Source organism: Engraulis encrasicolus, chromosome 5, assembly GCF_034702125.1.
Source record: "Engraulis encrasicolus isolate BLACKSEA-1 chromosome 5, IST_EnEncr_1.0, whole genome shotgun sequence".
Taxonomy (NCBI): domain Eukaryota; kingdom Metazoa; phylum Chordata; class Actinopteri; order Clupeiformes; family Engraulidae; genus Engraulis; species Engraulis encrasicolus.
Window position 1 is genome coordinate 11077887 of NC_085861.1, and position 14188 is coordinate 11092074.

The 14188-nt window shown below is 43.7% G+C and overlaps 1 protein-coding gene across 2 annotated transcripts in view; it reads left to right on the forward strand.

Annotated features, from left to right (window-relative positions):
- Nucleotides 1–460: 460 nt before the first annotated feature.
- The window catches only part of prune (prune exopolyphosphatase), a 23784-nt gene continuing 10056 nt past the window's right edge, over nt 461–14188 (forward strand). Inside the window, exons 1-4 of one of the 2 annotated variants that reach the window (XM_063198686.1) lie at nt 461–663; nt 5554–5658; nt 7213–7415; nt 13724–13908. In XM_063198686.1, the coding sequence (XP_063054756.1) occupies nt 625–663; nt 5554–5658; nt 7213–7415; nt 13724–13908 (532 nt within the window). In that variant the 5' untranslated portion in view covers nt 461–624. The other variant, XM_063198684.1, reaches the window with a different exon arrangement.

A 14188-nucleotide genomic window follows, 5' to 3' on the forward strand; every position in this document is an offset into this window, starting at 1 on the left:
TGGGACTCTATCAGCCCAACCTCAATGTTTGTTTACTCCCAGAATGACCTACCTAAGGCAAAAGAGGCAGCCTTTATATTCATGTGTATTTGACCTATTATTAATGTTTAAATAAAAAGTGTATATGGTTAATTTGTGTGTGTGTGTGCTTTACTAACATGAAAGGGTAAGGGTGGATAACAAAGAAAACATATCTTACTGATTCACAACCACCATGAATTATGATAAATGATGAAGAATTATAGGCCTACACCATGCGGTAAATTCATCATGTAAAAAAAATAAAGATATGAGACAGAGAGAATAATTATGAAGTTCCCTCATCTACTCTGGAATTGAAACCCCCATGTGGCGTTTCAGAAAACTGCAAGTGAGACGTCCTCTGACTTCCTCATAGCACTACACTACCCAGACTGCGCCACTCCATGCTGAACGTCAGCCTGGGGCGACGCATGGCACTTCGTCTTCTACTACTAGAGCTAAACCACTTTACAAGCCGTACACTGTGTTTTCTCTCTGGCAACGTGTCCGCATTTGGTCCCGTTTCTCCCCCGGTGGATTCATGTAACTATAGCCATTATTAACACTTTTAGACGGCTGTCATCTTGGAGACTCCCGGTGAAAATGGAATCGTTTTTGCGGAGCTCTCGCGATGCGATTAAGGTAAGGGCATCGACCGTTCAGAGGGTCGCGCATGGTTGCATTGCTGGCTTCATCCATTTTCTATAAATAGTTTTTCTTATTTGACGTCGTAATTAATTCTTTATAAGTGCTAATGTACTTTTCATCTTGCAAAAAGTAATCGCCTTGAATAGTAAAATACAAATATGTGGTAGACAAAGCATGGTATGTCTGCGGTTGTGTGAAAACTTTGATAAAGAAAACATTCCTTCTCAGACAATTTTCTGCTTGGAGCAGAGTGGGCAATCTTCAAATTATCTACATGAAATACCGGTATGCTGTCAGTGAACTTGAAAATGTGCTGTTATTACACATAGGACAACGTCGTGCCCTATTGAAGCAGTGGTCTGTAACCTAATCATGCGACTGACTACGGTATTTGGAGTGTTTTTTTAACCGGAGCCCAAAAGATTGCAATGTTCAGGCTGACGTGAAGCGTGATCGACATGGCTCTTTTCTTACATCATGTTCGCTCACGTCTCGAAATGGGCTCTTAACGTCTCGGATTATTTTTTGCTCAGCCAATGCTTCCAATTAAGACATGGGTGCATAGGTCTGTCTGTGGCCCCTTGAGCTTTAAGTTAAGCCTACAATATCTAACTGCTGTGTTCATGAAGCACATTCTCTGTGTGAGATTCGTGGCCGATTTACTTAACCTAGTGTATTGGGGTGTTTCTATTTGCACAAGACATAATCCGTTCTGTGCAGCAAGCATATGATCAGGCTTTCATTGTAGACGTGTTTCCCTGCTGTCAGCTCTGGGAGACCAAAGCAGCAGCCGTGTTTTCATCCCAAACAATGCCACCTGCTGTCAAGTAGCGAGGGCGATAAGAGCCGCTCATCACTTCATTTACCTCAGGCGACCGACTTGCTGAAATGGCCCCCGAGGAGTCAGAGGGGGGATGACCTCGACCAGAGAAATGGCATGTGTGTGGAAGACACACACACACACACACACACACACACACACACACACACACACACACACACACACACACACACACACACACACACACACACACACACACCACAAACATATCTCTCAGGTCAAATGAAGCATTCGAGAGTGACTGCAAAGGGAAGACAAGTCAAACAAAGCAGCCTCTGTGGAAGACGCAGGATATGTGCCGTATGTTTACACACTTTCTGCTGCTCCATTTCCACTTAAACATTCTCTCTCTCTCTCTCTCTCTCTCTCTCTCTCTCTCTCTCTCTCTCTCTCTCTCTCTCTCTCTCTCTCTCTCTCTCTCTCTCTCTCTCTCTCTCTCTCTCTCCCATTACCCCCCCCCCCCTCTCAGCGATACACTCAGGGAAGAGGTGTTTTTCCCTTTTACCTCTCCATGGCTCTCTTGTCTGATGTAGTAGGTTAATTATCACATGAGCGCTTGTGTGATGATGGCAGCACTATTTTTACCCATAGTGTTGATTCTGCCGTCTTTACAGCTGTGACTTCAACTTTTTTTTTTACTCACCGAGATGTCCTTCCTTGTCTCCCTTGTTTCCTTAGAAAGACATGACAACCATAGCAAAGCTTAGTGTGCAGTGAGTCAGGGGTGTGTGCTTGCGTCACAGAAGCCTGTGTCACCCTGAAGTACTGATGCTCGCGTAATGGTAATCAAGTAAAGATACTCTTCAGGGCAGGCAGAGGACCACCAACGTGCTACACTACACATATCCCTTCACCCACTGAACGTATTCATTCATCTATCTATCCGTCCATCCATCTATCCTATCATCCAAGCAGTTGTCTAAGTAGTTTTCTCATAAGGACGTTTTCAGATTGCGGGGCATTTAAGATTTCTATGACCTTAGCTTTCTTTAGCTATAAGCTTTCTGTGACCCTAAAAAACCCCACAACGTTTTGGGGTTTAACATGGACAAGACTGACCTGTGAGAATGGTGGCTACGCAGGTTTTGAACAGCTAATCTTAGGGCAACTCTCACTGTGGCTATCCACTGTGGCTTATCCACTGACGTATATAGTAGGCTATACTGCTGTTATACATCAGTGGGCTTATCAGAAACAAGTCATACTGAGAAGAACAGTGTAAGAATGATGGCTGGCTGCGTTCATTTTTAAAGGGACACTGTGTGAGATTTTTTGTTGTTTATTTCCAGAATTCATGCTGCCCATTCACTAATGTTACCTTTTTCATGAATACTTACCACCAGGATCAAATTCTAAGTATTCATTATGACTGGGAAAATTGCAATTTTCATACATGAAAAGGGGGATCTTCTCCATGGTCCGCCATTTTGAATTTCCCAAAATAGCCATTTTTAGCTGCAAAAATGACTCTACTTGGACCATAATAGAAAATATTTGTTTATTTCTTTGAAAACTCTCATGTAAAGATCAAATTTGGCAATTGGCAGCCCAGTTTCAATGAGGAGCATAGTTGCTGTACCCTTTTTGACCATTTCCTGCACAGTGTCCCTTTAAACAGGTAGCCTTTACACTACTCTTTTACTTTCACATGGCCGTATTTCCTGAAGGACTGGCTCCCCCGGCTCGAGGAACTGGGTCTGTGGACCAGTGGATGCCTTGTCACGAGCGATCAGCATCACCTGACAGAATGCACTGTGGTGGTGGAGGGGTTGGTTGGAGAGCATATCTGTCAGACTGTATCTGTGGCCATTGGCTGGAGAGTGGGCTTGGGGTGGGCTGGTTTGATGGAAGGGTGCATCGGAGTTGCATAACTCTCTCACACACTGCATTGTGGCCATTGCTGTGGATTGACCTGGTGGAGGGATGGGTTGGTGTGCATGTCTGTCAGACTGTGCAGTGGCTATATGGCATGGGCTTAGGCATAGGTGCCGGAAAGGGGGATGCAGTGGTCCATTTTAAAACTCGTTCCAGGCCGGTGTCCTGTCGATATGAGCGACCCATCGAGATGTGATTCTCTTCGCTACTGAGCATGCGCACGCATGCGCACACCCTCGCGGTGGTTTTCGCGGGTAATTGCCCATCGAATTGTGAGACCACAAGTTACGATAGGATCCCCTGAGACTGTCAACTTTAGTGACTCAAACTGTAGCGCAAGTTATAGGATGCCCTGAGACTGTCAACTTTAGTGACTCAAACTGTAGCGCAAGTTACAATAGGATCCCCTGAGACTGTCAACTTTAGTGACTCAAACTGTAGCCTATGTCCTCCTGAGGTTACCTCCAGTCATCCATAGTCTAGTCAGAAAAAGAACTTTGGTCTAGTTAACCTACAGCCTGTCCACCGACTGTCATGGACTGAAAGTTACAGGATCATTGGAAAATCTGCGAAATAGCTACTTTGTTGCCTAACCGTAATCGCTCACACACTCAGCCTCGAACATTGCAACATCGATCAGAAAAGACTAGGCTATTTATGTAGAGGAGGCGTTCTCAATGGAAAAAAATCGCCACCTGATTGAGCTGTCAAAATGCTCCCTCCACCCTTTTCACTCAAGAATTTGAATAGACTGCATTGTAAACTGCCTCAACATGGTAAAGAAATGCACTGGTGGGGATGTTATGAAAATATGATTCCGGTCATTAAAAGACAGACATCTGCCAAAACAAAGCCACAATACGCTATAGCCAGATAGCAAATACGCTATCTGCTATCGGGGAATATCTGAACCGCTCTTGTTTATCCCCATAGCACATGATTTCATGTAGCAATTTGCCTTGCGAGCTCACGTCGCATTGAAACCAAACCAACAGCAAATGACTGCATTAAACAACCCGTAGCCAGGCCCTGATCCCAAACACTTTCTCCAGTATTTGCGCAAACTCAACTCAGTCTCTTTCATATGGCACGTTTCTTAACTTGCTCAAACGAGAGGCTCGCGGTTGTCAGCAGCCGCATGTTCTTATTAAACTCCGCACGAACGATTGCACACCCCTGTCCGTGAAATAAACAAAGTAATGGTTATTAAAACAGTCCTACGTGGACCGATTGAAACGCCTTCCGCGGAAAGTCAAGGTCGCTCATTTAGATGAGGCATCGCAAATCGACAGAACACCACTATCGAATAGGGCGACCGGTCGCTCATCTCGACGAGGCAACACATCTCGACAGAACACCGGCACCCTTGGGCTTAGGGTTCGCTGGTGTGGTGGAGGGATAGGTTGGAGTCACCAGGGATGTCAAACTCAGGCCCAGGGGCCAAATGTGGCCCGTGCAGCCATTTTCTTTGGCCCGCAAGATCATTTCAAATGTGTATTACGGTTGGCCCACATACACCATTAATGTATGGCGTAACACAACTTAAACTTGAAATCACAGGATGTGCAGACACATTTGAACAGACAAATATGATGAGAGAGAGTGTATGTGAAATTTAACTATGAGTATGAAGTGCATGCATGCACATTTTCAACTGCACTGCACTGCATTTCCAGTTGCCAACCGACCGTTATAGTGCCCTGGTGCTCACATCCCTATCGGATTGCCTGGTGCCCGGAATTTCATCAGTCTTCTACAGTATTGATTCATTCAACCTTCCTGTGCAATGAAATACTTCTTGGAGGGAAAAACAGTTGTAGTACAGTAATGTTTCTCAACGGTGGCTCTACAGCCCCTCGCAGGGCATTGTGGGTGCCCCTAGGGGGGCGTTGTGAAGGATACAGCTGAAAGGAGGTGGTGCTTAGTTGCAATTTATTTTTTAATGCTTGGGGGTGGCAGGCTTCTGATGTGGTCAATGGGGCATTGGGAGGTTTATTTAAAAAAGGTTGAGAACCACTGTAATACAGTGTGGCTTTGCAGGGCAAGATGGTTAAAGTAAAAACTCTGTCTGTCATAATACAAAGAGGGGGGACGAAAATACCATTTGATACACCCTGATATTGTGGTGTTTGTCTTATTGTTTATTCCCACTCATGTGCTGATGCTAGAATTCCAACCAAGACGGTCCAGGCATACATGTTGTCATGGGAAACGAGGCATGTGACCTGGACTCCATGGTGTCTGCGCTCACGTTCGCCTACTTCCTGTCAAAGGTACGTGTCACTTCCTATCTACATATTATAGATTATGCTGCTATGGCATGTTGGGGATGTCTTATGTTGTGTTGTGGTTATGATGCTCTGGTTTGTTATGGTGATATTGGTTATGTTTTTCAACTCAGTTTGGTTGGAGAGTTGTGATGGGCCCTTGAGTATATGAGCTATGCTTATGGCATTTGTATTAATGCAATATATCGCTTTGTGTTTTTGGTTCAGGGTTGCACCAGGGCCTCAACTCTGCAACATTTTGAGCTTAATTGAGTTAGACATACAACAGGCTCCCTGTCGAGATTTGCTGAAATGCACATTCCTAAACCACAGGAGAAAAATTCCTAATCTTGGCCCAAGTGTTAAATGGAATGGCATTTACAAGAGCCTTATTATTAAATAAGAAAAGCATGGAGAAAGTCATTATATCTATCCAGGCAGGAACACAATACCAGGGAGTGTCTGTGTGTTTCAGCTAGGGCTGCACGATTATGGAAAAAAAATCATAATCACGATTATTTTGGTCAAAATCATAATCACGATTATTAATCACGATTATTGATTTTTGCAGATTTTTTTGAAAATTATAACAAGATGAAATATATCCAAGAATGAATTACATACGGGATGAGCAAAATAAAATGAATTGTAATAATTATGTAAAGGCAATAGCATGAAACTTAAGTGGACAGATTTGTGGCTAGGAACATCAGCCTGTCAGTATGTTCTGGCTTCAAGGACGCTCTCAAAAGTAGGTCACTATTGCCACGATTAAATCACGATTAAAATCACGTGTTCGATTTCACTATTTTATCACGATTTTGATTATTTTTCGATTAATTGTGCAGCCCTAGTTTCAGCTGGGAAGCTCCTAAAAGGTGCACTGTGTGGGATGGTGGCCAGAAGTAGGTGTTGAAACTATGCTGCTCATTAATTAAAACCTTGCTGCTCACCTGCTACCTTTTGCCAAATTTAACCTTTTCATCAATATTTACTAAATAAAAAACTAATATTTACCAGTAGGACTAAAGTACAGTACGTTTTGCACCTAAAAATTCAAAATGGAAGACAATGGAAAATATCTTTTCATTCATGAAAAGTGCAAGTTTAGTCATGAGGAATACTTAGAATTTGATGATGGTGTTACGTATTCATGAGAAAGGTAACATTTGTGAATGGCCTGCCTGAATTCTGTAAATAAATTACTAAACATTTTACTGAGTGCACCTTGAAGGTATCTTCTCAGCAGTAGCAAGGAGCATCACTAAAGCTACGACTGTCCCCTCTCCCCATCTACCACTGTCTTGTATTTGTTTTGTTTTTTTCTTGGACTAGTGGCTTTACTTGGGCACAATCCCTGGTGCTGAACAAAAAAAGTGATGTTTTTTTGAAAAAAGGTTCACACACTCCTTTAGATTTCTTCTTCTTCTTTAAGTTATTTTTTTCTTTTTATTCATTCATTAGCATGATGATCATACCAATGAATTAATAAAAAGGGAAAAACAGAGCGTAAAGAAGAAAAAATCTAAAGAAGTGTGCCAACCTTGTTTTTTCTCGGAGACGCTGGAGACGGGCAAGGTGGCGGTGCCCGTGCTCAACATCCGTCGGGAAGAGTTCCCGCTGCGGACGGACAACGCCTTCCTGCTGAAGGAGACCAGCCTGGCCACAGACCTGCTGCTCTTCCGGGACGACCTGGACCTTCACGCCGCACACCGAGCCAAACGCCTCACCCTCACGCTGGTGGACCATAACATTCTCCCCAGGTCTGTGTCTGTGTCTGTGTTTGTGCGTGTGCGTGTGCGTGTGGTCTGTCTATGCACACTGCCAAACGGCTCAGCCCCTCGCTGGTGGACTAGAACATTGTCCTCAGGTCTGATAGTGCGTGTGTGCGCGTGTGTGCATCGCACCAAGAGGTTCAGCCTCATGCTAGGTTTTTTTTCATCGATTTTACTATCTTTTTCTGTTGGGGCCGGGGCGCCGGAGGGGACGTCGCCCGGGACGCCAGTCATTGTAGGATCTGTATCCTCATGCCCTGTGTTAGGGTGTGTCCTCATTTGCCCTCTACGTCCTCTCTGACTGACAGTTTGGTTGTTTGTTGTGGTGTCAGGCAGTGCTGGGAGTAACAGCGTTAGAGTATAACGGCGTTACTAACGGAGCCTCATTTTGAGTAACGGAATAATTACTGAATTACTTTATCCATAATTGTAACGCCGTTGCCGTTACTCGGGAGGTAACGTTGCGCACTGCAATTTTATGAATTGCAGCGCCAGTGTGCACTGGCAGCTGACAAAATCAAGGAACAAATGGCAACGCCGCATAAATCTGTACCAAGCCGGCTTTTAATATGCTCACATTCACCCTTTTGCATGCATGAGAACAAAATAGCTGAACGTAATTTGCTAAAAAATGTTAAGTGGGCGGAGTGTCGGCTATCTTGCTCCCACGCGCGTAAACATAAGTCATTCTACACACAGAGCAGGAGCGCATGAAGTATAGAAGATACAACGGCAGTAAAGCCGCGAGGTTGCATGTTCCAAAGGTAAACACCGGAATCATTTCGCCCTAGTTGCAGTCAAATGCAATAATGTTTATATCCAAAGTATACAGTGCATTGGAAACAAAGTTATGTCCGTAACGAGCGACTCTTAATTTCACTAAGCACTTCTCAACTTCGCATGGTGGCACACCTCCGTGCAGCTAGTTTCAGCTGTAGCGAAGAGGGAGACAGAGGCAAGCCAAATCTGATTTCTCAGGACCCAAGTGAGCTCAACAAAATAATCGCCAGGTATGTGGTTGAAAACATGTCTCCCCTATCCACTGTGGGGTCGGAGTTGTTAAGGGCTCTTGTTGCAAAAAAATCCATCTCGTGGAAGAGAAATGAGCACATCCCTAAATACGTTGTGAAGAACTGGATTAACATTCATCACTGATAATAGGCCTAGGTCATGAAGATATTTGATAGTAGCATCTTAACACATTGAGTACCGACGACGTAATAATGCGTTTTTCACGCCCATGCGTTGTATACCAAAACGTAAAAATACGTTTTTGCATTTAAATATCATATTTTGAATCTACACCCTTCAATGGACAATATATGTGATTTTGGTAGCTCTGTGATGGACATAAATGACAACATTTGCAGTCCAAAGTTGTTTGATTGTTATGATGTTTGAGTGTTATGATTTGGATATTTTAATTTAACTTACCAAGATGTCTGGATGCCAACCCATGTCGCCTATCGCGCTGCCTGCATTGATTCCCCTAGTACGGGCACTGTAGCATGTGTTGTCTCTGACTTCACGCAATAGGTAAACACCATTGTATAGTGCCTGGAGTATCTTGAACTTTCTGGACTGCTAGACTTTACCAGATCCTTGGATCCAAATGGCACCCCGATATGTGATTGCAGTAATGCGCTCCGATTTGGACGTTTGATCGCCAAAAAGATAAGTTTCTGTGTCTTCCTGTATGTGAGAAGCCAGAAGCTAGCATGGCTACATATCATGATTCCCTGATTGTCGCTCCCAACGCAGGACGCTCCCCTGTCGGCTCGCTCCCACTAGCCAGACTATCGATCCGGGTGGGACTACACGTCCGGGAGTGATAGAAACACCTGGGACTACACGTCCGGGAGCGATCTCAGTTGGGAGTGTCCATCTGCCACCGCATATGATTCGGATCGGATGGGCTAGGCTACATCTAAGCATCATATCATTTGGATTTGTTGTCAATGTTGGGCTATTATTTCGGGAGTCATCGGGAGCTATTTTAGCAAATGTCTCACCCTCTGCATGTGTGCAAAGAGTTTGTGTTCAGTCCACGTGAAAAACGGGGATTTCAAAGGGCATCGATTGCTGGTGTCGTAGTGTGACAGAGCAGGAGTGCTGCCGTATTCGTGAATCGTCGTGCTATGTTGTTGTTTCCCTAGTAGCCCACGATCGGTAGCGTGTATTGTGTCTGACTTCACGCAATAGGTAAACACAGAGACCATTGTATATCGTGCCAGGAGTATCTTGAACTTTCTGGGCTTGCTACCTAGACCTTTACCAGCTCCTTGGATCAAAATGGCACCCGAATTGTAATTGGAGTAATGCGCTCCGATTTAGAAGTTTGATCGCCAACCAGATAAGTTTATTTGATTATTCACCCCTATGTTGAACTGTCTTCCTGTATGTGAAAAGCCAGAAGCTAGCATAGATGGCTACATATGGATCGGATGGGCTACATCTAAGCATCATATCATTGGGATTTGTTGTCAATGTTGGGCTATTATTTCGGGAGTCATCGGGAACTATTTTAGCAAATGTCCGACCTTCTGCATGTGTGCAAAGAGCTTGTGTTCAGTCTGTGTGAAAAACGTGGATTTCGAAGGGCATTGATTGCCGGTGTTGTAGTGTTTTAGAGCAATAGGCGTGTCTTGACGTGCAGGAAGATGTGTGTCAGAGCTAACCTTGCACCAAATTGTGATTAAAACCAACCCATCCCCTTTCAAACTCGTCACATTCTGAAGAAGCGCACCCTTCACAAAAACCTCAATATCTCCGATTGTAGCTGAATTCCATGGATACCCACTTCGGTTTAGCGTGGGTTTACTCGGCAATAAAAGCTCGTAGAGACACACAGTTTTCACCTACTAAGAGGGCAGCGTCTCCACTTTCAAACGAGTCATAACATATTTCAGTGGCCCTATCACATAATAAGCTGTGAGTCTACAAAAAAACGTAAAAAAGGGCTTAGAACGCTGGTATTCTACGACATAATTCCGTGAGCACCGCCGGTATTCAATGTGTTAAGCAAAAATAACACCACAGCCAAAAAAACATCACAGAACAAGGATGAAAACCCCATTTAACTGTTCTTTCGTTTCTTTGCAATTTTAAGCAACAACAAAAAAGTAACGGAAAAAAAATATTTTCCTGGTAACTAGATACTTTTATGGTGAAATAACGCAGTTACTAACGCAATTACTTTTTGGAGAGGTAACTGATACTTGTAATTAGTTACTTTTTCAAAGTAACTTTCCCAGCACTGGTATTCTGTGAAAGTAGATGGCTTGATGTGTACTTGTCAAATCACCATGCATTGGTATCTGAACTGCTGAACATTGTGAGTGTGAGTGTGTCAGTGCCTTTATCTCTGCCTGGTGACTGCTAATGGCTGCTCAGATGTTTCTGTGTAGACGTTACAATGCATGCTGTCAGTTTGATGTCCTGACCTGACCTTGCCCTGTCCCTCACTCTGTGTCTTCTCTCACTGGCCTCGTTTCTTCCTCTCCTCTCCACAATACATTGCTCACCTTCCACCCACATACAATCTCTCTCTCTCTTTCTCTCTCTCATTTCTCTCTCTCCCTCTCTCCTGCTCTATCTGTCCAATTCTTTGTTCTTCTGTCTATCTCTGTTCTGTGTCACTGACACTTTGTGACCTTGTTTGTGCTTATGCGTGTGTGTGTGTGTGTGCATGCATGCATGCTAGTGTGTGTGCATGTTTGTGCACCGTTGTGTGCGCGTGCCTGTGCGTGCATCCACTGTTGTGTCTGTGAGAGTGTGTGTGTTTGTGAGAGTGTGTGTATCTGTTTGCTTGCATCCCCAGTGGAGATGCTCTTCAGTGGTTATTTGTAACATACGAAAGACATTAAAGTACAGCATTTATGTGATTTACAGTGGTGCTCATATGTTTACATACCCCAGCAGAATATACGCTTTCTCTGCGATTTCTCACAAAATATGACGGATTACACCAAACCTTTTTTTTGACTCATTGCTAGTGACTGGCTTAAGATATTTATTAGCAATATTCTGTGTTTACTCTTTCAAAAGCATGATCACAACCCAAACTACCCAAATGACCCTGTTCAAAAGTTTACATACCCTAGTTTATGATGCTGAATATGGCCCTGTTTAACATCAAGGACCGCTCTAAATTGTTTGTGGTAGTTGTTGATAAGGCTCTTAATGTTCTCAGATGACAAAACAGCACATTCTTCCTGGCAGAATGGTTGTTTCCTATAATATCTTTGGGTGTCTTGCTGGAACCTCACATTTGAGGTTTCCCCTGAGTGGCTCAATGATGTTGAGATCAGGAGAGTGAGATGGTCGCTCAAAAACCTTCATTTTATTCTTTCTGAAGCTAATAATGGGTTGATTTGGCTTTCTGTGTCGAAATATTGTCATGTTGGCACTGTTGGAATTTCAATTCAGAAATGCAATATGAGGGGTTTGGTTGGAATCAAGCCAATGGGCAAGGGAATCATTGCATTGCAATGATCATTGCAAGGGAAATTGTTCAGGAGGCATAGGACAACCAAAAAATAACTTCAGGTGAAATATAGGACAACATGAAAAAATGTTTTAAACTGAACAGGAAAGAGGCACTTGAGGAAAGATGGGCTGTTGGGGGTTGTCAGGAGAAAGCCATTACTACAAAAATGCAAACATGTTATTTTGCATATGGTACACCAAATAGCATAGTGAGAAGCATCAGAATGCATGTGAAGTCATTTGGAAAAATTGGATCAATATGGAACTTTTTTCAGCCACTATTAACAGTACCATTTGGAGAACAGTCAACGGAGCCTATGATGAAAGTTACACCATCCCTTCTGTGAAACATGGTTATGGACCACTGATGTCATGGGGGCATTTGAGTTACAAATGCACTACACTTTTGGTCCATACTCACAGAATGATGAATAGAATAGAATAGAATAGAATAGAATAGAAAGCCTTTATTGTCAGTATACAAAGTATACTGAGATTTTAGCTTCCCTACGAAGTGCACAGTCCTTTATAGATGAGCATTGTCCAGTAAGTGTGTGTTCATTGTTGTAACAGCTTTGGGGAAGAAGCTGTTCTTCATCCTATTGGTTCTGGCTGGCAATGCCTTGTAGCGCCTGCCAGAGGGCAACAGTGTGAAGAGATGAAAGCCAGGATGTGTGGGATCTTTAATGATACTCCTGGCTCTACTTACGCAGCGTGAGTTGTAGATGGTGGGTATGGGAGGCAGGGGGCAGCCTATGATTTTTTGTGCTGTTTTGGTCACCCTCTGCAGTCTCTTCCTGTCAGCCTCAGTGCAACTTGAGTGCCACACTGACACTGCGTAGGTCAGCAGGCTCTCTATGGTGGAACGGTAAAAGGTCACCAGCAAGCTTGAGTCTAACTGTTCTTTCTTAAGTACTCAAAATACATTGCCCTGTGAAAAATACTGACACTCATCAGCCTTGAATCTGCACATGGTCCATTGTTTGGACATGCCAACATGACAATATTTCAGCACAGAAAGCCAAATCAACCCGTCATTAGCTTCAGAAAGAATAAAATTAAGTTTTTGTGCGACCGTCTCACTCTTCTGATCTCAACATCATTGAGCCACTCAGGGGAAACCTCAAATGTGAGGTTCCAGCAAGACACCCAAAGGTATCATAGGAAACAACTATTCTGCCAGGAAGAATGTGCTGTTTTTTCATCAGAGAACATTAAGAGCCTTATCCACAACTACCACAAACAATTTAGAGCGGTCCCTGATGTTAAACAGGGCCATATTCAGCATCAGAAACTAGGGTATGTAAACTTTTGAACAGGGTCATTTGGGTAGTTTGGGTTGTGATCATGCTTTTGAAAGAGTAAACACAGAATACTGCTAATAAATATCTTAAGCCAGTCACTAGCAATGAGTGAAAAAAAAAGGTTTTGTGTAATCCTTCATATTTTGAGAGAAATCGCCAAGAAAGCGTATATTCTGCTGGGGTATGTAAACATATGAGCACCACTGTACATACTATAAGGTGTCTATGCATGTGTGTATGAACAGTACACTGGAGACGTGACTCTCTGGAAAAAGGCTGTGGTGGAGGTGATAGACGTGCGTGTGCGTGTGCGTGTGTGTGTGTGTGTCTGTGCGCGCGTGCGTGCGTGCGTTTTCTTGATGATTCCGTAGTGGAGGTGATATATACCTGTGTGTGTGTGTGTGTGTGTGTGTGTGTGTACAGTGGCGACGCGTCTCTTGAAGATTCCGTAGTGGAGGTGATGTATACCTGTGTGTGTGTGTGTGTGTGTGTGTGTGTGTACAGTGGCGACGCGTCTCTTGAAGATTCCGTAGTGGAGGTAATCGACCACCACCTGCTGGAGAGGAAGCCCTCGCCCTCCTGCCCCGTTACCGTGGAGACGGTGGGCTCCTGTGCCACGCTGGTACTCGAGCGCATCGCCCAGAAGTCACCAGACATACTAGACCAACAGGTGGCACAGCTCCTATACGGTAACTACCATGCCAACCCTGGCATTTTCTTAACTACGCCAAGGAGGTAATGTTTTCGGTCACGTTGGTTTGTTTGTCTATGCATTTCTAGTTGCATAGTAGTTTTGTTGGTTTCACTAGTACATTATGCTTACTTTACATTTTGCGTTTTGTGATCCTATACGGTAAGGGGAATTACATAGTGGACACAGTCGGGACACATACATTTACAGTTATCAGACCATTACATTATACTATATAGCTGATGCATAGCCTGTTTTCCGTGTATGCGTACTGTACC